Genomic DNA, 22938 nt, shown 5'->3' with positions numbered 1-22938 from the left:
CATTTTTTTTAACTCTTAAGGTTTTTGTTAAAAACTAAGACACAGGCCGGGCGCGGTGGCTCAAGCCTGTAATCCCAGCACTTTGGGAGGCTGAGGCGGGCGGATCACGAGGTCAGGAGATCGAGACCATCCTGGCTAACATGGTGAAACCCCGTCTCTACTAAAAAAATACAAAAAATTAGCCGGGCATGGTGGCAGGCGCCTGTAGTCCCAGCTACTCAGGAGGCTGAGCCAGGAGAACGGTGTGAACCCAGGAGGCGGAGGTTGCAGTGAGCCGAGATCGCGCCACTGCACTCCAGCCTGGGCGACAGAGCAAGACTCCTTCTCAAAAAAAAAAAAAAAGAACATAGGCCAAACCGAAAGTGACTGGAAGGCCCTTAGTCTGCAATCCCAAAGAAATCACCCCACAGCCGTGAAAAATGGATCCTGTTGCTGGAGGATCTCTGACCATTCTGCAAATCGTCCACCTGCCGTGACTGTTCCCAGAGTGAGCTGGGGCCTGTCCCTGTCCCAGGACAGAGGTTCTCTGGTTATGGGACAGGTCCTCTGCCAAAATATGATGACAACACACGGCTGCATGGGCAGTGAGAGAGGGGTCTGCAGGGAGGGACGTCCTCCAAAGCTCCTAGCCTGGTACACAGCACCAGGAGCTGCCTGGGTCACCGCTGGTCCACCGAGAGCTGCTCACCCTGTTTGGACTGAACTGTGGCAGAGATAAGTCCCTGCTGAGACCCCTGCCAACCCTGATTCACAGCACCCTGAGTGCCAGGGAGGAGGCCAGCCCTTCCCTGGATGGCCTTTGGTGCTGAGGGAGCCAGAAGCCAGGGCATGTTGCATGAGGCCTGCTGTGTCCTGGAAGCGGCCTTACCCCCCGGCACCTCGAGTTCATACTCCGCATCCTCCCATCTTTAGGGTGCATGTCTGAAGCCAGCGGGCAGCAGAGGCAGAGAATGAGGAGGCATTGCTGCTAAGCTGCAGGACTAAGCTCTAATTGGAGGACCTCAGTGGGGCAAGAGATCTCCTCTGCCACACATGCCACTGTCCCTCAGGCAGCTGTGCTGTAATCGGGTACAGAAGCCCACACTGTCTGGAGCTAACAGGCAAGGGCAGCGGCCCAGTCAGGACCAGCATCCACACTGAAGCACACCTTCCTTTAAGAAACACTCTCTAACAGCCTGGTCTGGCCTCACAGACACGCGCAGGGCTCCAGCTGTACTCCAGGTACTGCACTGGATCTGTGTAGACGTGCTCCCTTCTTGCACAGGGCTCGCTGCTGGTGAGAGCGGCAGATGGACTTTATTTGGAAATAAAGCCTTTGCAGACGGAATCATGTGAAAATGAGGTTATACTGGATTAAGGTGAAGGAGCCCTAATCCAATGTCTGCCGTCCTTATCAGAGGAGGGAAAGCTGGGCAGAGACAGAAAAATACCCAGGGGAGTGCACCATGTGAAGCTGGAGGCAGAGATTTGGAGTGAGGCACCTGGAAGTCAAGGGATGCCAGGAATTGCCAGCAACACCGGAGCCAGGGCAGGAGCACGGAACACGCTCCTCAGAGTGCCCAGAGGAACCAATGCTACTGACACCTGGATTTTGAAACTCTGGCCTCTGGAACTGTAAGACAACAAATTTCTATTGTTTTAAGCCACCAAATGTGTGGTATTTTCACAGCAGTGCTAGAAAACAAATACGATAAGAGACACAGACGAGTAAGTAGGAGGCTAAACGTGCTTAGACAGGGGTCATCTAGAATGCTACGGAAACAGAGAGGGCAGCACCAAAGCCAGTCACGGAGGAGCAGAGAAAAATTCCTACAAGAAGGGACTCCAAGTCTGGGCCTTGGGGATTGTCTAAGTCCATTTGTGTTGCTATAAAGGAATACCTGAGGCAGGGTTACTCAAAAAGAAAAGAGGTGTATTTGGCTCACGGTTCTGCAGACTGCACAAGAGGCATGCCCCCAGCATCTGCTTCTGATGAGGGCCTCAGGCTGCTTCCACTCATGGCAGAAGGGGAAGGGGAGCCCAGCATGCGCAGAGATCACAGGGCTGAAAGACCATGTTGGGCTTCACCTCTCTCCGGGATAACCTCTGGAACATTCCTCTGACAGGCAGGGAGTGTGGAAGTGACCCCGGCCTGCTGCTGGTCACTCTCTTACCTGCTCTCTCTAGTCAGTCTGTCAGAGGTGGGACTCGGAGCCACGTCCTGGCCTTCAACACCTTTTCCCACAAGGCCCGTCCCTATCAACCCTGCCCAACTGCCAGGGTTCAAGCATCTCCACATTGTGAGCTGTGTACACAGCCCAGTCCTCAAGCATAACATCCACCACCTGCCACCTGCCTTCCCCCACACAACCAGGATCCATCTGCAAGCACAGGCCGCACTAAGACTTGTGCTCCCCGGCCCTGTGAGCTGGCCTGGCCACAGGGATCACAGCACTTCCAGTCAGATCTGATGAAGCCTCGGTGCAGACACAAGGTCTCCTCCCGGATATCCCAGCCTTCCTTATTCTTGATGCCTGACCCTGTTCCTCAGGACTCAAAGACACCGGGGAGAGAGGCTGCCCCAGCCCACATTTCTGACTACGTGCCTGAGAGCCCGGAGAGTAAAGCCCTGGGGTTTTCCCACGATTTCTGCTATGCGTTTGAGGAAGGGGTCTGCAAGTCACAGGACAGCACCGAACGAACTACTCAGCAGCTACACTCAGCTGTGCCGGAGTTCAGCTAGACCCCGTGAGAAAACAAGGAGTGGCCTGTATGAGCTCCCGGCAGGGGCGCCTGTATGAGGCGATGCACCGGCTCCGGGACTGCACACAAAGACAGAGTCCCCTGGCCTGGCGCTCCCAGACCCCAGCAGCTCTGCCAGGCTCTTGGCAGCAGGCAGGTTATGGCCACACCACTCACCATCCATCTTGGAAAGGTCAAGAACTAAATGTGGAACTTGGCTTTTAGTTCTTTTGCATCTCTAAGTTATCTTGAGAGGAGGCTGAGGAAAAAGGTTCGTAGAGGAATGTGCCAGAAAAAAAAAACAGTACATATTTTAGAGACAAATATATCTGTCTAGTTTTAATCATAACAGTAATAATGATCGTGATAATGCCTCTACGTTTATATGGCACTTTGCATTTTTCCAGAGCATTTAAAAAAATAAAGATGGGGTCTCGCTCCATCACCCTGATGTAATCACAGCCCACTGCTGCCTTGAACTCCTGGGCTGAAGCAGTCTTCCCACCTCAGCCTCCCAAGCAGCTAAAACTACAGGTACAAGCCACCAGGCCCAGCTAATGTGTGTGTCTGTACATATATATGTACATTTTTTTTTTTTTTTTTTGGTAGAGCTGGGTAGAGCATTTCTACATTTCTATCTATACTCTCATTTGCCCTTGCCATAACTCAGTGAAGTAGGAATTACTATCTTTATTTCACAGCCAAGGAACCTAAAACTCAGAGAAGCGAAGTGCCAAGGCCGTGCCACTAGGCAGGGGTAGAAGTGGAACCAGAGCCCAGGGCTACGACCTGCAGCTCAGCACCCTCTTACTACCCATCCCACATCCTGGTGTTCAGGCCGTAGCTCTATGATCTCCACATCTCCAGCAGGGCCTAGGGTGCGCAGGCAGAACCTGTGGAGCCTCTCAGCATGAGAGGGGGACTGCTGTCACCTGGGCGGGGCACCACGGGGGTCCCCCACGTTATGCTCTGAGCCCTGCCAACCACCAGTCTGACTGGGATCCCATGAAGGCCCCAAGTTCAAATGCAGGCCCAGGCAGCTCCCAGGATCTGCTTCCAAGGTCTTAGTCCACCAGAAAGGTCCCTCAAGTTTTAAGCTTGTCTCAGAAAGTCAAGCTGATTCCGGGTTCCCTCACCCCAACGAGAGATCCTCATCTCTTTAGGAGGAGGTCTGGGGGCCTGTTTGGTTGAGGATCTCAGGTAATATGAATCACCCATCCCTGGGAAAATATGGCCACAAGGCCAAGTCTACCTCTCAGGCGGTAGCAGATGAAAAAGCCTCCCCTTTGCCTGCCGCTTATGCTTTCCAAATGGCATGGCCTGGGGGCTCCGTGGCATGCCCCTAGGAACCCCCCAGACACCACCCAGCCTGGGGACATTCACTCCCTCCTTCACTGTTGCTCCTCCCCTGGTCCTCTTGGTAAAAACAGAAGCGTGCACACTGCATAAACTCTAGGTGAGAGCCTGATAATTAAGGCACCGTATTCAAAGCAAAATACCTCTCCCATTTTCACCTTAGTTGGGGGCCACACAGCATAGCAATTAAAAGCACAGACCTGGGAGGCACACCACCCAGGCTAGAATCCCAGCTCCACTGCTTCATAGCTATGCAACCTTGGGCAAGTTAGTTCATTGGCCTGTGCCCCTTCCTCATCTTTAAAATGGGGTGATTATAAGAGAGGTCTCATGGGGTAGTCAAGGGGACTAAATGAGTTAACACACGGACCATAGTCAGAGCAATGCCAGCAGCATTAAGGGCTGACGTTATTGCTGCTATTATTATTAGTCAGAAGGCGCCAATCCAACAACTTCAATCATACAGAAACTAGAGAGAACAAAGAGGATAAAGGAAAAAAATTGCTAAGAAGCCAAAATCAATGTTATAAAACCCATAAATTAAAGCTAATGCACTTTATTCATAAGTAAGCCCCACAGGTCCTCAATCAGAATCTGTTTACTCTAACTCTGCACATAACTGTAATGGACTTGATCAACTGATTCCCAAGCCCACAGGACACAGCGGGGAGCAAATTAATCGGGCTGGTGCTGGAGAAGGCTGACACCCTACCAGGGAGGTGCATGAAAGGCGCACCCCAAATTTTCCCCAGGTCAGGACGTTCTGGGACCCTCTGGGGGTTGCTTAGTTCTCCCGACAGCTTCCCAGCATTACAACAGGTGCAATCATTGAAATTCCTAAGAATTGTATAGTCCCAGAAAAAGGATGAAACATGTCCAGATTTTTCTTTTAAGGATCCAGGTATTTTATAAATACCTGGAATATAAAAGTATTTTATATTCTGGAAAGACTTCCTTCAAATGTACTTAAATTACAAGAAGTTTGGTACATGAAAGGGGTTCTATTACATAAACAGTGGATTTATCTGGAACATTCCCCCCTAAAAAATGAATAAAGACAGATAAAACAGGAGCAAGAGGTGTCACCATATTTAGACTTCAAATCGTCATCTCTCTTTTCCTATCCGCTGGCAAACACAGAGCAGACAATGCTTTCTCCTCTCTCTGAAATATTTAGTGAGTAAACACTGAGTCAAACAATTGCCCCAGGCTCTCTGCAGGTTTATGACCATGAGATTCAGCACAAACCCATCCAGAAGCTGCCATCTATTTTAAAATGCCATGTTCCTGAAGACAGTCCTGTGGTCTTTGCTGCTTTCCTACACCAGCCTTGCAACGTGTCTCATCCTGTTTCCAGCTCTGTCCTTTCTCCTAATGCATCGGTTCTTGGGGCAACAGTTTTCTCCTCTGTGGTTTTAACAGAGCGGCATTTCCCGAAGGTGTGAGCCCGGGAACTCCATTCTTCAAGATGTCTGTGACGGTATGAGTGGGAAAGGTGATGTGCTGGGCGGCTGGTCCAGGGACTCACGGAGCACCTTACCACGTAAGGAGGCAGCTGTCGCAGAATGGCTAAGAACACAGACCAGGAGACGCCTCGCCCACATCTGCAGGGCCATGACTTCGCTTCAGGGCTACATCGCACAGGGTGAATTATTTACATTCTCTGAGCTTCTGTGTGCTCATCTATAGAATGGGATAATAACATCTCATCGTGCTATAACCATGTTTAGATGCATTTATACACAAGGTACTTAGAGCAGCATCTGCGTGGTGTGAACTCATAAGTAGTGTCTGTTGCTATTGTGTTGAAGGCTTGGAGAAGTCTTATAATAATGTATTTACCTTTGGCTAACTTGGTACTTACCGAATTTATTTTGCAACAGAACCAAGTTTTGATTTTTTTTTTAACAAAATCTGTTAATACTGCTACAGAGTGTTTAATCTTTAAACCATTTTCACATATACCTCACTGGATACTCACAGCGACCCTACACATCCCAGGGAACACCGCAAATAACCCAAGCTGTGGTTTCACACAGTCCTAAGCTCCCACTCCAGCCCTGCCACTGCCTCACCAAGTGGCCTTACTTCCCTGAGATTTCACTTTCTTATCTGAAATAAAGGGACAACACCTCACAGGATCCACTCACTCACCCAGAGTTCACTCAGCAGATATTTACGAAGAGCCTTACGCGTGTCCGTTATTGCCAAAGCACTGGGGATACAGCCGTGAACAAGAGGGATACGTTCTCGACCCTCAAGTGAACAAATAAATAGAAAGGATAATTTACAGTTGTGGAGATTAGAAACATTGCACACGGCCGGGCACGGTGGCTCACGCCTGTAATCCCAGCACTTTGGGAGGCCGAGGCGGGCGGATCACGAGGCCAGCAGATCGAGACCACGGTGAAACCCCGTCTCTACTAAAAATACAAAAAAAGTTAGCCGGGCATGGTGGCGGGCGCCTGTAGTCCCAGCTACTCGGGAGGCTGAGGCTGGAGAATGGCGTGAACCCGGGAGGCGGAGCTTGCAGTGAGCTGAGATCGTGCCACTGCACTCCAGCCTGGGCGACAGAGCAAGACGCCGTCTCAAAGTAAATAAATAAATAAAAACAAAAAGAAACATGGCACACAAAGCACTGGCACCTGGTGGTCACTCAATAAAGGCAATTACAATGACTAAGCAAGCGTTACTACTCCACGTGCCAAAAGAGATACCAACAGAGAGGTTGAGTGACTGACCTAAGGCCACACAGTTCAGATCTCTCCTCCTAGGTCAGTGCCTGCAACTGTGGCTCTGGTATAGCTTTTAAGACACACCCACACCCAGGTCCCACTCAGACTCATTCGGCAGGAAAACCTGAGGGGAGACCTGATGCAGTAGAAGCACTTTCCCAATGCACTGTGGCAAGCTCATTCTCTCATCCAAAAACAGGCTCTGCACCCTGCCTTCCACACCCCACTGCACAGCACAGGAGAGAGTGTGTGTACATGATACAGTGGCTATGTGGTTTGTTCCTTGCAGTTATCTATTAGTGTATTTTATAACCCTAGTATTTCTGCAAGCCCTAACGCCTGCTGCATCAGGACAACACATATGAGATAGCAAAAATAATAAAGCTCATTTCCTTATCACCATTATTGCTGATGCATGAAAGCCTCACAAAAAGCCTTCTCACTCTTAGGCAAACCTGATAATAAAAGAAAACACAGTTCACTGCAGGGAGAAGAGGGGAACCCAAACTGGCATTTTCATTCACTTCTCAAAGCATGGGGGCCGATAGGGCTCAGAGCCATCTCAGACCTTGCGGTGGTGGTCCAAGTGCAGGGCCCCCGGTCGCGAAATTCAACCCAGCACTGCGTGGGAGTGCGGGAACCTCAGGCTGACAGGCACCTCCTGAGCGAACTGGCAAGAGACACCCAAAGCCTGGGGGTGGGGGAGTGGGGTCCCCTCCCAGTGCTCTCCCTCTGGGGCTCTTCTTTGGCCATTAATGGATCCCCACTTCTCTCCCTGTGTAGTCAGAGGCAAGGGTGAGCACACAGACACCAATCCTGCTGGGTCAGAGCTGCCAAAAAGCACAGCATTTTGGTCTCCTCTCTCCCACGCTTCTGAGGCCAAAGCTAGCACAAGGTGCCAATGACCCTGACTTACCCCCAGGGACCAGGTGGAGCGGAGGGGCCTTCAGCCTGGTTTAGAGTTCCAAAGAGCAACACACATTCGCCTGTGCTGGGCATGTCCTATGAAGTTTACACTTAATCCTCTCAACCAGGTTACGATGCAACTCTCGTTGCCCCAATTTTACACCAACAAACGGGCAAATCTGACATTTCGACCTTCTTCCTAGTCGAGCTCAAGCCCCTCTGACAAACGGCTTCTCCTCTCACAGCCTCTGAAGGAAGAAAGCTCAGCCAAAGGATGATCCCTTTTCTGGCCTCATCCCCTCTTCTCTCCACCTCCACTTCAAGCCTGGCTCTCTTGCTCCAGAAAGTACATGCACTGTTCTTTGCACAAGGTCAAATGCCAAATATATTCTCTTAATATTTCAGCTCAAGCCAAGTCTTTGTGGACTTCAGGGTATGCAGAGAAGAGGGAGTTTTCCACACACAGTGAGTCGGCTCCGCTTGCAGAGCTTATTCAACAGACGTCAGACAATCGACCTAACAGGTGACAGCTCTTGGTAGACGGGGGTTACAGCGGCTATATTATAAATCATGTGCTACATAGAGGTGGCATTGCCAATAACAGCACTGAGTCTAAAGAATGTCATGGCATGGCCCAGTTCAGCTTTCATTACGCTTCACTAGCATGAGGAAAAGATAACAAAGATGATGGATTTTGGTGTAAAAGTGTATGTTAGATGGAGCCTACAACAAACAGACTTTAAATAATGCAAGAGAGATCTTAAAAAAAAAAAAAAAAAAAAAAAAAAAAACTCTATTCTGGAATACTTTTCATCTCTTGGAAACAGAAGAAAGCAAAGTGTTAGAAAAATAAGGGGAGATTAAATTAAGCAGGTGGGAGAAAGGAAAGGGCCTGCGAGAGAATGGGTGGAAGCCGATGAGTTTGCGAGGGAATCTGAGAGCAGGAGCAATCACAGATGTGAATTTGCAAGTGTGTGTGAAAAGAAGAATCTTTTCTAATTCTGTGACAGTGTGAGTGTGCTTTGCTAAACAGATTATTCTTGAACCCAATGGAGTGGGAAAGCTCTCAGCAGTTGACGTGTGTCGTCTTTCTGCTTGGATCCTAAAGGGAACTTGTGGGTAGACAGAGCTGATTGCGGAGGGAGCTGAAGGTGGATACAGTCACACCATGAGGAACATTCTAGGTCACTGTTCTCAAAGAGCAGCCCAGGACCACTTGCATCAGAACCCCAGGGGAGCTTATTAAAACTTCAAACTCCCAGGGCCCACTCCAGAATCAGAATCCCTGGGAGCAGGGCCTGGGAACACGCATTTTAATCATCTCTAGGATCTTATGCCATGGGGGTTGATAGCCACTGCTGCAGGTGCATCAGCATCTCTTCTTTGCTATTTCTCAGAGCAGGGCTCTGAAATAGCAATTCTTTAATGTTTTTTTAAAAAGCTATGAAACCAATGGAGGATTTCTCAAGCTTCGTTTTTGGGGTACAGAAACGATTTGGGGCATCCTACTCTGGCACAACAACGGGAATGTTCTAAGCATTGAACCTCAGCAAACCGTTGTCATGCACCTAGTACTTCAGGGCCTCCATAGGGGCACAGACACAGATCAACATCCTCTTCTCTTACTTTCGGCCCTAAGCTCAGCTCTTCTCACAGTCAGGCCAATCCTCTTGTCATTGGGCTTGAGTTGCCATGAGCCACGCTTTGGAACTACCAACCAGCCCCTCTTGGATATCTTAAACTCTCTGTTTCCTTAGCTTCTAAAATTCCACTCTCAGCAGGTTCCCCTCCTACCTCTCGGGCTAAGCCTTCCTGACATGTGGTGTATGTCCCTCCTTTGCTCTTCTTCCTCCACCCTCTGCAAACGTCACTGTTCTCCGGAGTCCAGCTGTGGTCACTGCTGCCCTCCCGCTCCACCCTGATGCAGGTGCTCTGGACCATACCTACAGCTTCTCCTTGTGTCTCTCCTCCTGTTGCCCCCAAGTCTCCATCCTCAGCATAAGGGGCTGTAGGCCCCTGTCGACAGCCCATGGGACATCTCCAACCTCATGCTCCACGGGCTCCTCCACCTGACAATCATCAATCGTACGCATCATTCCCTGCCCCTCAAATATGACCTTCCTCCTGAAGTCTTTCTCCTGGCCAAGGGCACCTGGCTCCTCATATCACCATCCTGGGAGCCAGCTCTCTCCTCCACCCATGATATCCATCTGGTTACTCATCCAGGCAAGCTTGCCTCCTAAATCCACTGCCCCCTCTCTATCCTTATTGTCACCATCATCTGGACCCTAGCAAGCTTTCTTTTTCTCTTCACAGTGAGGCCTCCATCTGAGCCATCTTCCTCATGCTGCAAGAGCACTCCTCTGCTGTTAAAGCCTTCGAGCCTCCTCCTCACCTGCACTTAAGTCCAACAGTTGGCATGGGCCATCAAGTCCCCATCACCCGGCTCTTCTCATTCCCTCAAAACCAGCACCCCTTCCTCTGGTCCTAAAGAATGTGACCACAGGGCCTTTGCACATGAGCATACTCCAGCCTGCAGTATCTCTCATGGCATCCTTTTGAGAGACGCAATGCAAATATGTCAACCTATGTGAAACTTGCCATTAATCCTTTCTCTACAGCAAAATGAATCAGTTTTTCCACCCTGACACCCTGGCCCCTTATAAGACCTTTCACCATTTGAAACATCTGTTTACAGGTTTATCTTCCCTATTAATCACAGTGCTTATCTGTTGGTATAGATGTTTGGCAAATGACTACACACACACACACGAGCTAGACCAGTGGAAGGAGAGACCAGAGGGAGGACAGCAGGAAGGAGGCAACTGTAAGAGTCCAGGAAAAAAGCAACAGGGCCTGGGTTAGGGTGACAAGAATGACAATGATGACAACAACAACAACAGTATCCAGCACTATGAACAAGAACCAAGACTTCGCCCTTACTAAGGCGCTCTCCGAAGGGCTTTACATACTTGGACTCATTTAATCTTCACAACAACCCTATGAGGTAGGTACTGTCATTATTGTTATTTCCATTTCATAAATGAAGAAACTAAGGCACAGGAAGTCTAAACAAATGACTTTGAGAATAGAAAGGCTAAATGTGATACATTGCAAATTACAATCTCCAAGACTAGATTCCTGCTCAGATGGGCACGGCAAGGGGAAGAAGATGTCAGAGATGGTTCTGTGTGACAGCAAGGCCAGCGATGCCATCAACGCGGCCAAGGGAAAAGAAAAGGAGCAGCATTCACCTGGGCTATGTTTTGTTTTCTTCAGCGGGACAGGGTCATGTGGCAGGAGAGAGAATGAGTTCTATTTGGGGCTTGTTTGAGGTATCGGTAAGACATCCTGGCACATATAAATTGTCACTGCCAACCCTACTCTTCCCTAGAACTCTCTGAGATCACTTCCATTTTACAAGCTGGGGAACTGAGGTTTGGAAAGATTAAATAACCTCAGATTAAGATTCAGACTTAATTTTTTTTTTTTTTTTTTTTTTTTTTTTTTTTTTTTTTTTTTTTTTTGAGGTGGAGTCTTGCTCTGCCGCCCAGGCTGGAGTGAGTGGCACGATCTCGGCTCACTGCAAGCTCCGCCTCCCAGGTTCACACCATTCTCCTGCCTCAGCCTCCCGAGTAACTGGGACTACAGGTGCCCACCACCACACCCAGCTAATTTTGTTTTTGTATTTTTAGTAGAGACAGGGTTTTACCGTGTTAGCCAGGATGGTCTCAATCTCCTGACCTTGTGATCCACCCGCCTCGACCTCCCAAAGTGCTGGGGTTGCAGGCGTGAGCCACTACACCCAGCCCGGACTTAATCTTAAAGTGGAGAAGCCAAGATTTGAAGTCAGGTCTGTCCAAGTCAAATTTTGCTCTGCCCAAGAGGCCAGTTCTTCCCGAAGTTGACTAATCACTGGCATCCCTACGAGGAATTCTTTTTAATGCACATCCCCAGACCATGCCCCAGAACTACTAAATGTGAATCGGATCCACCGGGGTGCTGGGGTCTGCATGGTTGGAGTTCTCTGGGGTTGTAATGACGTGCAGATTTTGAGGTCGCTGCGCCTGACCACAGGCCTCTCCAATGCAGGAAATACTGGGCCAGGCCTTTGGAAAGGCTTAGCACTGGAGATGTCAGTCTTAGCAACAATTTACCGGGAAAGGGAACTAAAATCTGTGGACACAGAGGAGCTCCCCAAGGGGAGAGTGCAGAAGAAAATCAGAGGGCTCAGGACAGAAGCCTAGTAAACGTTCGTGCAGACACAGGAAGAGAGGCTGGAAGAAGCAAGGGGAGAATGTGTTTTGAAAAGGGGGCATCTGCAGAGATGCTGCAGCTTGAAGATGCTGTAGAGAGCAAGGACCGGGAGGCGAGGTCACAGCACTTACGATGGGTTTCTCCATGGGGCTGAATCATGTTCTGATTTATTAGCTGATGTGAGGTAGTGTTTATTTGTCTGTTTTAGGGGTTTTCTGATGCTCCCCCCACCGATCCCCCCCTTCTTCCCCCCCTTCAGCTGGCAGCATTCACTGCCCCAGGGAAAGTGCGACCCTGTGAGTGTGGAATGCAGAGAATGAGGAGTCATCTGCAGCTTTATTGAGGTATCATTGCTATACCATAAAATTCGGCCATTGTAAGTACGCAATTCGATGATGTTTGATAAAGTTACACAGTTGTGCAAGCAGCCCCACCATCTCGTGTAGAATATTGTCATCACTCTGCAGTGTGGTAAAAACTCGCCATCCCTCCCGCATCATCTGTACCCAGCAACCTCACTCCAGCTCCAGAATAAGTCCAGGGTGACCTCTTGTCCTCTCCTACGAGCCCCTCTACCTCCAGGAGTTCCAAGGTTGAGGCTTCTCAGCCAGCCCAAGGTTTCCCTCTAGCTCAGTAACTCAAGCGGCTCCCTTAAACCTCCCGGGAACCGAGGGGTGAAGGGGCTACATGTGGCCATGTCTAGGACCTAAGAAAAACCCAACTCCTCTACCCACTTTCACCACTGCTTGGGCCTTGGGCAGCCCAAAGCGTCATCAGCTTAAGAACAAGATACGGATTCTCTTTGGAACCAAGGCTCCTCTTTAAAAATTGCAGATTATATGTTAAACTGCGGGAGGGTTGGGAGGACCATGGCAGGGGAAGGAGGTGGCTGCACAGGGAAGAAACAGAACGAAGGGAAGGAGTTCCTGCTTCAGGGAGACACTTTGGCTTGTATTTATTTTGACACAGTAAAGACTTCTTGCCCCTTAAGAGACAAGGTCACGCTTCAGACAGCCTCATGGACGGCGGCCGATGCTCTGCCTTCCGACTCCGGCCATGTCATCACTCAGTGCCGTGCCCAGCTTTGACATTTTTGGAGCCTGTCCCCAACAAACGGCTCCAAGCCAAGCCACAAGACACCACAGCCCACAGGCGGCGAACACCTTACCTGCTATGCATCAGCGGCTACCTGAAAAAACTGGGGTGACAGCAGAGAAGTTAAAATGTGCATCAGATTGTTTTTGCTGAAAGGGCCCAAGGAAATGTCGAAGGTTACAAAACACAAGAACAACCGTGTGATGGCATCAGCCCAGCAGCTGTGGAAAGGAGAATCCTATCAGCTGCCTGCTTCTTTTGAAAACCATCTCACTGGATGGTCCCATCTCAGTAATTAAAGGAAGGTGCTCACGGCGGGGGAAAGATGGTGGCTCTGATGACCAAACACGCCATGTGGAAATCATGTGAAGAGTGACGGTGTCTCTGCAATGGAGGGGGAGAAAGAGACGGGATGTTCCCTGCGTGCCTTTCGTAGAGGCATCCTGGAGTGCCTCAATGTTGCCAACTGCATTCCAGAGCTCTTTTCCGCACATGCCCAGACGGAGCAAAAGTCTTTGTAATGACTTCAAGCTCAGCCAAAAGTAAACACACTCTGCACTTTTTCCATGGACCAATTCTAACCCCAAATTGCCAGAGCTGGCCCCTCAACAATCCAAATGGAAAGCCGCCTTTCCTAATAAAAGAAAGCCCTTCTAACTCAATAATAACATCTTGGCTGCAAAAGCAAACGTTCCTAAAAGCTTCCTAGAAATTATTTATCAAGCAGCAACGCTCCAGATCACCTGAGAAAACCCCACCAATGAAACAGAGACATTCAAAGTCAATACAACACACAACCCAAGAATAGGTGTTTGCTGCAGCAAACACCTGCACTCACAACTTTTGCAGCACATCTTGTAGCAGTCACGGGATTTGCTACTAAACATGCGCACATGCGCGCACACACACACACACACACGGCTCACCACCACCTAACCGGAATATTCTTTTGGAAAACAGGCCGGGACGAGACAGGTGCTGATTTGAATAAAGAGTAAAATAGCACGCGGGATGTGAGCTCTGCAGGGCTTCTGTACATGCCAAACACATGTCTCACTTCTCTCCCACATTTCATGAATCTATGTGATCTGAACGCAGTTCTCCATCGACTGAAAAAGCAGAGACTTGAGGATGGTGGACTTACCAGGTTGGAATTAGTGGCGTTGGAATCATCTTCTGGAAAGGGAATATAGATCGCTAAGGCCACACAATTGGCAAAAATAGTCAGTAAAATAATTATTTCAAATGGTCTGAGAAAGGGAGTTAAGGAAGTTAATGCCACAGAAAGTACAAGTGAAACAAACATACATCTACATATTTTTTCAAATGAATCAAAGATTCATAAGAATTTTGTTTAAACAATGCATTCCAAGCCCCTTGTATTCTGAAAAGAAACATATGCCTTTTTAAGTACTGCTAGTGGGTCCCCGCCAACATTTTCCCTAATATGTCAAAAGCAGTGGAGGCCAGTCGCGTGCCAGAGTAAACACAGAGTTCTAAAAACTTTTCTCCCCTTCTTTTATTTGGATTGCACTGGTCTTCATTCTTCCCCATGTGTGCCTGGGGTTGCCTCTAAAGAGCATGGCCTGTGCCAAGCACCCCGTTTCTTCACGGCTTACACCGAGCGGCCTGCGGGCCCATGCCCACCTGGAACGGGGTACATGGGTGGAACGGGATTCTAAGACAGAGAGACTTCCCCGGGTTTCATTGACATTTGGAAATTTTATTTTTAATCTTTTAAACTAAAGTTAAGAGTGGTTTCCATTTCTTCTCATTCTCTGACAGGATCCAGAGATCCTGAAGACCCCCAAGAGCATGGCAGGGTGTCCGTCCTGAGTGAGTATAGGGAAGGAAGGCTGTCTCATCTTTAAGGCTGAGTCTCACAGACAGCATAGAAACGCCTTTGGTCTGCAGAGGTCCCGCTTCAGCAGGCAAAGCTTTAATTTCAAGACCTCTTGATTTTTCCTTGGTGTGTGCTGGGCTCTAGTGGGACAGTCCGAGGTTCCCTCACCAGGAGCAGGGCAGGCAGAGGTTCCCACGCCCTGACTTCTTCATCACATTTTCAGGGAAGGACACACTCTCAAGAGAAAAATCAGCTAATGTGATAACACCCCTTCCAACGGGACCACCCCACACCCTCCATGGAAGGGCCTGTCTATGCTCTTCCAGCTCTACTCCCATCTATCCCGCTCCCATTGCCCAGTTTGCAGCCCAGTTCATGGAGTCTCACAGGAGGAGGAAGAGGGGTGGAGATCCGGGGTGAGGGGACCACCATAATTCTCTCAGGGAAATCCATACTCACAAAGTTAGTGAATACTGAGGCAGAAAGAGACCTTAGAGATTATTTAGTCTAACACTCTGAGGCCCAGAGAGCCTGAGAAACTTTCCCAAGGCCCCACAGCAGGTTGGTGGCCAGCTGAGACTAGAGCCCAGATTTCCCGATCACCAAGTCCAGTGTTCACTCCCCTGCCACAGACGGCCTTCTGACGTGTTCACCGGCAACCCTGGGCCAGGGTCACAGAATTGTGAACTGGGAGGAACCCGAGTGATTATCTTAGCACTGGTCTCCCTAGCCCTGTGGGTACTTCTGAGGATCCATTTTCCTGTAGAACATTTTCTGTGTCCACCTTGATCTCAAAAAAGATGCCACACAGTGGACCCGTCAATCTCCCAACTTTGCAGGTGTGAAAAGTAAAGCAGCCAGTCCAAGACCCCGAGCTGGCACATAGCAGAGCCTGGACTAGAACCCAGACCGACTGACTAAGCTTTTACGTTCTGCTCTCCTTGTGCTGGTTGAGGCACAAGTGGTGATGATGGGAGACAGACGCTGATGTTGGTGCCGGTGACAGGGAGGACAGAAGCTGACCTCTGCCAAGAGCTTGCTCAGTGCCAGGCACATTCTTATGCCCCTATGGAAATGCTCTGTGTGGAATGTATGCTTGTGATCCCCACTTTCTAAATGAGAAAACTGAGGCACAGAAGGGTCAGATGTTAACTTGTGCCAGGTCACAGAGCAAGTAGTAGGACGGGATCCAAGCTCAGACAGTCTCAGTGTTAAGGACCACTCTATACTGATCCACTCTAAAGTTACCTTGAAGGCTTTGTAGGCAGTTCTTTTAGCCCTCCTGCCGCGCCACCTCTTGCCTCCCAAACCTTTTCTCGCCTGCTTAGGAAAGTGACACTGAGCCCACAGGCTGGCCAATTTCATTCCCATCAGCTGGTACCTGTGCTCTCCCCATCGGGACAAGGACGCAACAACCTAGCCAAGCCAGACCCGTGCACACACACCCACAAAATGTCGCCTCACTGCCTCCACCACAGTGGGGGACAGCTGAGCTTGGGGTTTCTGGCACTATCAGTTCTCCTCCGCTCATTCAGACTATCCATCTATCCACCACTTTCTGCTAAAGGCACTGGGCTAATGCCAGAGAAGATCATGTGTAAAAACCAATCAGGCAGAGAAGAAAAGCCACCGGCTAAAAAGCAGAGAACCCAGGTAAGCCCTGGGAAGTGCTCCATGGCACCTTTTGAGGCCCAGATTACTTTTTAAACTGCATTTCCTTCCTAATGACAGTGTCAGATGCCACTTTTTCAAGATCTGGCAGGCTAGTACTCCAGGCTATCTCCTTCCCTGTCCAGCCACTCTTCCCAAGCAATCCTGGAATGCCACCCACCTGGCACTGTTAAGGCTAGGCTCTCTTCCTCTCCTCCAGGTGGGAAGGTACATTCCCCCAGAGGAGTGGCCACAGCACCCAGGGAGGAGGTTTTAGGCCCAGATCTAGGTCCAGCATGTCCCAGTGCACCTGGACTGCAGCCCCTGAACATCCTCCCAAGTACCTAACTGGTTCTACCTAGTATCTACTAGTACCTGCCTAGTCCTGCCTAGTACTATGGATGCAAAGGGTGTGGGACATGCATGGACTTTGGGGTTAGGGGAACCCGGATTTGAAACCCAGCTCTGTCAGTCGCCAGCTGCATGATTTAGGGCAAGTCCTTTGGCTTCTCTGGGCCTTGCTGCCCTTCTGTCAGGGGTGCCTGACCTGCACGGCCCTCAGTTTTCCCACTCCCTGACTCCACCATGAGCAGCTATGCAAGCCGTCCTATGGGGCTGACCAAGACCAAGCCTCCTGCCCAGCCCTCTGGGGACTAAAACCAGGCCTGGCCACTCAGGCAAGCCAGCCAGGCAGCTGCAGCCACTTGTTTTAAAATGCATTTTCTTAAAATACTTTTAAGTTGAAGGGCTCAAACATTTATTTATTATTATTAATTTATTTATTTGAGACAGAGTTTCACTCTGATGCTCAGGCTGGAATGCAGTGGCATGATCTCAGCTCCCTGCAACCTCTTCATCCCGAGTTCAAGCAATGCTCTTGCCTCAGCCTCCCGAGTAGCTGGGATTACTGGCATGTGCCCCCACGCCTGGCTAATTTTTGTATTATTAGCAGAGACGAGGTTTCACCATGTTGGCCAGGCTGGTCTCGAACTCCTGACCTCAGGCGATCCACCTGCTTTGGCCCCTCAAAGTGCTGGGATTACAGGCATGAGCCACAGCACCTGGCTTCAAACATTTATAGAACTAACATTTCTGTCTCAACAGAAACTTTCTTTTATCTGTGGGCTCTCTTCTTTCAACCAGTACCTGAGACTTTTAAATCTTTCCATGGAAACTCATTGATGAAGCCTAATGCTCCCATCCTGGCCCTTGAGAGACATGGCAGTCCTGCCTGGGTGAATTCTTACTAAGAAAATTCCCACAGTCAGTACCAGGGTTCTAGTCCCATCTGTTCCTGACCACAGGACCCTGGAGAACCTCTCCTTGGGGGCTCAGTTTCATCACTGGTGGAAGTGGGGGTGGAACTTCAGCGCTTAAAGTTCCTTCCCAATTTCCACAGCCCCAGGATCCTGATGAAGGAAGGGCCTTGTAACTCCCCAGTGAGAGCCCAGCCCTTCAAAGCCACTGTCTCTGAGGGACCCACTCACTTGTTTCCACATGGACAAACAGAACACTTCCAGACAGTCTTCTCAACTTCGTCTGCACGTTAGAATTACCCAGAGAGTTTTCTGTTGTTGCTTTTTGTTTGTTTTTATGCCTAGGTGGAACTGCATGGTCTGTAGTTTGTTAGAACTTTCCAGGAGACTCTAATGTGCAGTCAAGGCTGAGAACCACTGCTTCGGGGCCCTTGAGCCAAGAGCCAGGGGCCCTGACCACCACGCTCTTGCATCTCCTGAGTCCCTTCACCCTAGAGAGAGGGAAGGCTACGAAACCATCCAGTACCATGGCACAGAGGGGAGAGAAGCGAATGAGGCAGCATGTAACTAACGACTGTTACCCCAAGGCATGAGTGGGCCCCTGGGCAAGCTCAGCTACAGGAGATATTTCATAACTTCTTAGGCTCATTTTCTCAAATGTTGCTTATTCTATGAAAAACAAAACAAAACCAACCAACCAATCCAGGCAGCTTATTATACAAGCAGATTGCTGAGCCTTGTCCCCAGAGATTCTGATTCATCAAGTCTAGGGCAGGGCCCAGAACTCTGCATTTCACGGCACCCCAGTGATGCAGATGCAGTAGGCCCAAGGCCCCGTTTGCAGCCCAGCACCGCTGACACAGCCCGTGGCCCAGGGAGCCTCGGAGGGCTGGCCCCAGGGTGCAGGTCCCAGGAGCATGCCCAGCCCAGCGAACAAAGGATATTTCCATTCGACAATGCTGATGCAGGCCCTCCGGATGGGGTTCTTCAGGGTCAGGCAGAGCAGGGCTCGGGGCGGGCGTGTGGCCGTGGTGCTGCCCTGCTTCTTGGGCTTCCCGTATTGCTGCCGCTTCCGCTGCGTGGAGCTGACTGTGGAGATGGTCGCGTTGCCAGCGCTGCCCATCAGCTTAGCCTGCCGGGCTGCATCGATGGCCGCCTGCCAGGACAGGGCGGCCCCCGGGGTGGGGATGTGCTCAGGGGCCAGTCCCGCGGCCGCATTGGCATTCATGTTGGCATGGGCGGGGCGTGGGCTCCCATAGTTGGAACCTGTGGCAAAAGAGAAAAGAACACAACAGTGACTAGATAGAAAACGGGAGCGCTTCCGACACTCTCTGGACCCCAGATTCACAATTTTTTCAAAACCTTATTTCAAGCTATTGCAGGTGGTTAGGAGGTGGCACGTGGAAACATGAGTGTGAGATGCTGAGGGAACAGGGCCAGGATCCTTGCGGTCCTGGTTCAGCTGGGTGACCTTGGGCACGTCACTCCACTCTAGTCTCTTTGCCTCACCTTAGGTGGGCGAGAGATGAGATCCGTGCATGACAGCACGTATGGACCTCAGCAGAAACAGATAAAACACACTACCTGCACATTAAAATATGTATTTTAAGAACACATGCAAAGGATATTCATGAAATCGAATAGAATTACTGTTTAAGAACGGTGAGGAGGAAAATGAGAGTAAGATATAGGGGCAAGGAGTAAGCATAAGTGAATGAGTGAGTGAATGTGAGAGGTCATCGCATGAATCAATGATGAAAAGGTACAATGAACTACAGTATGATTCACTCAACTCTCCGCGCCTGAGTTCCAATAAACAAAAATAAATATAATAAAGTGAGAAGGTTGCACTAGAGTAAGGTCACATCCAGCTACCTCAAAGCCATCTGGGCTTTGAGTGTTGGTTGACCAGAAGGGTAGGCTAGGGGAGCTGTGATGGTTTTAAATCAAGTCAACCAATCCCTTCACATCTGACATCCTTTTCACTGAGAAAGATCTAGGCCCTCCTCTTGAAAGAAGGTCAGCCTTTGGTGACTGTTTTACCAACGAAGTACAGCAAAAGTGACATCATGTGACTTCCAAGGATAGCTTAAAAAAAAAAAGGCTACATTGCACCCCCCTGACTGTCTCCGGATGGTCGCCCTGGAGGAAGCCAGCCCCCACACAAGGCAGCCATTCAGCCCCGAGCTGCCAGGCTGTGAGGAAGCCCAGACTAGCCTCAACAGAGAGGCCATGTGGCAAGAGAGAGTCCTGGCCAGCCCAGCCGCTCTAGTCACCATCTGACCACCACCCCAGGAGAGACCCCAAGTCAGGACTGCCCCAAATCAGTAACTTTTTGAATTACTGACCCACACAAGAACTTCCTGAATTCCTGACCCACAGAGACTGAGCAATAACAGGGTGTCTGCTGTTGTGAGCCACTTTGTTTTGGGGTGATTCATTAGACAGCATTTGCTATCTGGGAAAGGGAGCTGTGAGTGGCAGGGGTTGATGGGGTAGGGGAGAGGGACAATGTCAGGAAGGAAACCTGACTGGAACCAGTGCAACCCAGGACTCCAACCTGTACAGGGACAGCTGCCCTGCTCCGGTGTCTAGGCAACGAAGCCTCAGACTGTCCCTAAGACAGCACATATGCTTGGCAAACACTCTTTGGCCTGTTAGGCTGGATGCCTCGCTCTAGAATCTGTAAGGTTTGCCAAGTGATCAGCTCAGCCTGGCCCAAACCTGAATCTCCCAGAACACACGCGTGACCTTGAGACGTGGTACCGCTAGTCAACTGGCCAGGTGCCGCGGGATCAAGAAAAGCCGCAGAGAAGAGGGTGCTACTGTGGGCAGTGAGGTTGGCATCTGAGGCCACCTCAGCTGCCTGGGAGACTGTGGCCGGAGCAGCCAACCCAGTTGCACACACATCACCTCCGAGGCCGCCCACAGCGACCTTTTGTGTTCCACGTGCACAAGGTCTTCCAGGGAAGCTGCTGGGTCCGAAGGCTGCTGGCTCAACCTGATTGACCCCCTCCCTCTCCTCACCTGTGACTAAGACACAGATGAACACTTGGTGCCTCTCCCAGCCGCCTCCCCAACTCTTACCTTGGACTGATCCTTCTATGTTTGACCTCCAAGGTAACTTTGCTCCCCATGTGACCTGCCTTCTAGAACCTATCACCGCCCCCTCCACCCCGTCCCCACAGGAACCTGTGAAGAGCACACGACCCGGCTTAGCCATGTGAACATTTTCACCTAGAGTCTGCCACAGAGGCAGAGCCCCGGCAACCTCACCAGATTCCTCATCCAGCCACACCTGAAGTTATCCCTTCCCTGAGCCACATGCAGGTCAGACAGGTGTGGCCTCTTGGGCCTGACCTCCATTAGGGCTGTACTGCAAGGCTGGCTGAGCCTCCCCTTCTCCAAGTAATTTTCCCCCACCCACCGTGATGTTTAAGTGACTTAAGTAACTTAGCCAAAGCTAATGTGAAATGACTCTCTGTCCCTTGCAACCAAAAAACGACCTAATATGCTTGGTCGGTGCCCAAAGCTTGGACCTGGTGGGGCTGTCATTTCTGTTGGACGCCAGTCTATATCGTTTCCATCACACCAGTGACAGACAATAAGTTTCAACTTTTATGCCAATTGATTGACATCACTGTCCAAAATGCTATCTACTTAAAGGACTCTGAGGATGAAAGACTAGTGTTGTCCGCCACGGGCACAAAGGGCAGGGAATGGCATCACTCATGCCACATAGCTACCACCCCTGCATGATCCCAAGAAGACCCCTCAGGTCCTCCTGGAGACCAGCTGGTCAGCTGCCTTCTATCCCACAACAGTTGCCACCTGCTCTACCTCCATCTGGCCCCTGTAGCATTACAGCCCCGCCTCCACCCTCAAGGCCTGGAAAATTACCTCTGCCATACCCAATTCATAGCCACATTCTCAATGCGACACTGACTCTCACCTTACCATATATATTCCCTTCACCTTCCTCCTGTTCTCTGTCCCAGGGATAAACTGCATTAACCAGAACATCAGGCTCAAGGGGGACGTGACACTCCCCACCAGGAGACATCTCATCTCTCCTGTAACTCATCCCTGTCCTCCCTGCACTCGCTGTGTAGATCTCAAGCCTAAAGTGAGGAAGACCCCAGTAAGGCTGGGACCTTAACCTCTCTCACAAGATCCAGCAGGAAAAGATATAAAGAGTGCATTTGAATTAATAAAGGCACCCAAAGCACAAGAACTGCTTGAACACCCAGCAAGCATGCGTGTCTCCATTTAACACATAAGAAGACAAAGGAGTGTCTGACTCACTAAAGGTCACAGAATGGGCGACGGAGGGTTGCTGCAGCAGGCACAGGGCTCACAGTGAGCTGCAAGACTCTACTCCTGCCTCCTCAGCCCTCTCTCACACACTCCACATGCACACACACACGTGCTCGTGTACATGGTGACAGACAAGGTGCATACCTCCTCCTGGGCTTCCCCAGGCCTCGAGATACAAGGGGCTGGATTTCTGAGCCCAAGAACATTCTTTCTGTTTACTATGATCTCCACGTGACAGCATCCACTGCGTCACCTGCCCCCGCAGTAACCTTGGGGCGCCTCTTAGGCAAAAGTGGAAAGCGCCCCTGTTTCCATCTGCTGCACTGGAGCCACCGAGCTCCTGCCTCTTTGGCTTGCCAGGGAAGGCTGGAACTCTAATTTTGCTCCATTCAATCTGTGGTATATAATTTTTTTCTTCCTAGACTCTCTGTTTGGCACTGACAAAATTTAATAGACTATTTCAGTTCCTAGACTAACTTCTCCTTTTCCCTCAGATACATAAAAGCTGCCCTGTCCCCAACTGTTGGCATTCGCAGACCCCAAGTCACTCACTGTAAGCCCTCCTCAGCTCACGCCTCCCCTGAGATGGCTGTCCCCAGACCTTAATCTTTGTACTCACCCCCATGCATTGCCCTTAATCTCCCCCTCTCATACAGGCTACCAGTCCCAAGAGTCCCAGGAGTTTGGGGACAACACTTGGAAAGAGGGCAGGAAGCCCGAGCCTGAGAACACATGCACCACCCAGAAAAGCTGCATGAGGGGCACCTCCTAGAGCACGCGGTAGAAGCTTCCAAGATGGCAG

At 50.2% G+C, this 22938-nt stretch overlaps 1 protein-coding gene across 1 annotated transcript in view; it reads right to left on the bottom strand.

The window, feature by feature from the left end:
- The window catches only part of CACNA1C (calcium voltage-gated channel subunit alpha1 C), a 640117-nt gene that overhangs the window by 562022 nt on the left and 55157 nt on the right, over window positions 1-22938 (bottom strand). The window contains exons 2-3 of the mRNA XM_026447798.1: window positions 18755-19085; window positions 14215-14320 (exon numbers count right to left, since the gene is read on the bottom strand). Of these exons, the coding sequence (XP_026303583.1) occupies window positions 14215-14320; window positions 18755-19085 (437 nt within the window). The remainder of the gene's footprint in view (window positions 1-14214; window positions 14321-18754; window positions 19086-22938) is intronic.

The sequence above is a fragment of the Piliocolobus tephrosceles genome, chromosome 10, assembly GCF_002776525.5.
Source record: "Piliocolobus tephrosceles isolate RC106 chromosome 10, ASM277652v3, whole genome shotgun sequence".
Taxonomy (NCBI): domain Eukaryota; kingdom Metazoa; phylum Chordata; class Mammalia; order Primates; family Cercopithecidae; genus Piliocolobus; species Piliocolobus tephrosceles.
The sequence above is the reverse complement of the archived record's forward strand: the minus strand, read 5'-3'. Positions and strand labels throughout refer to the sequence as shown.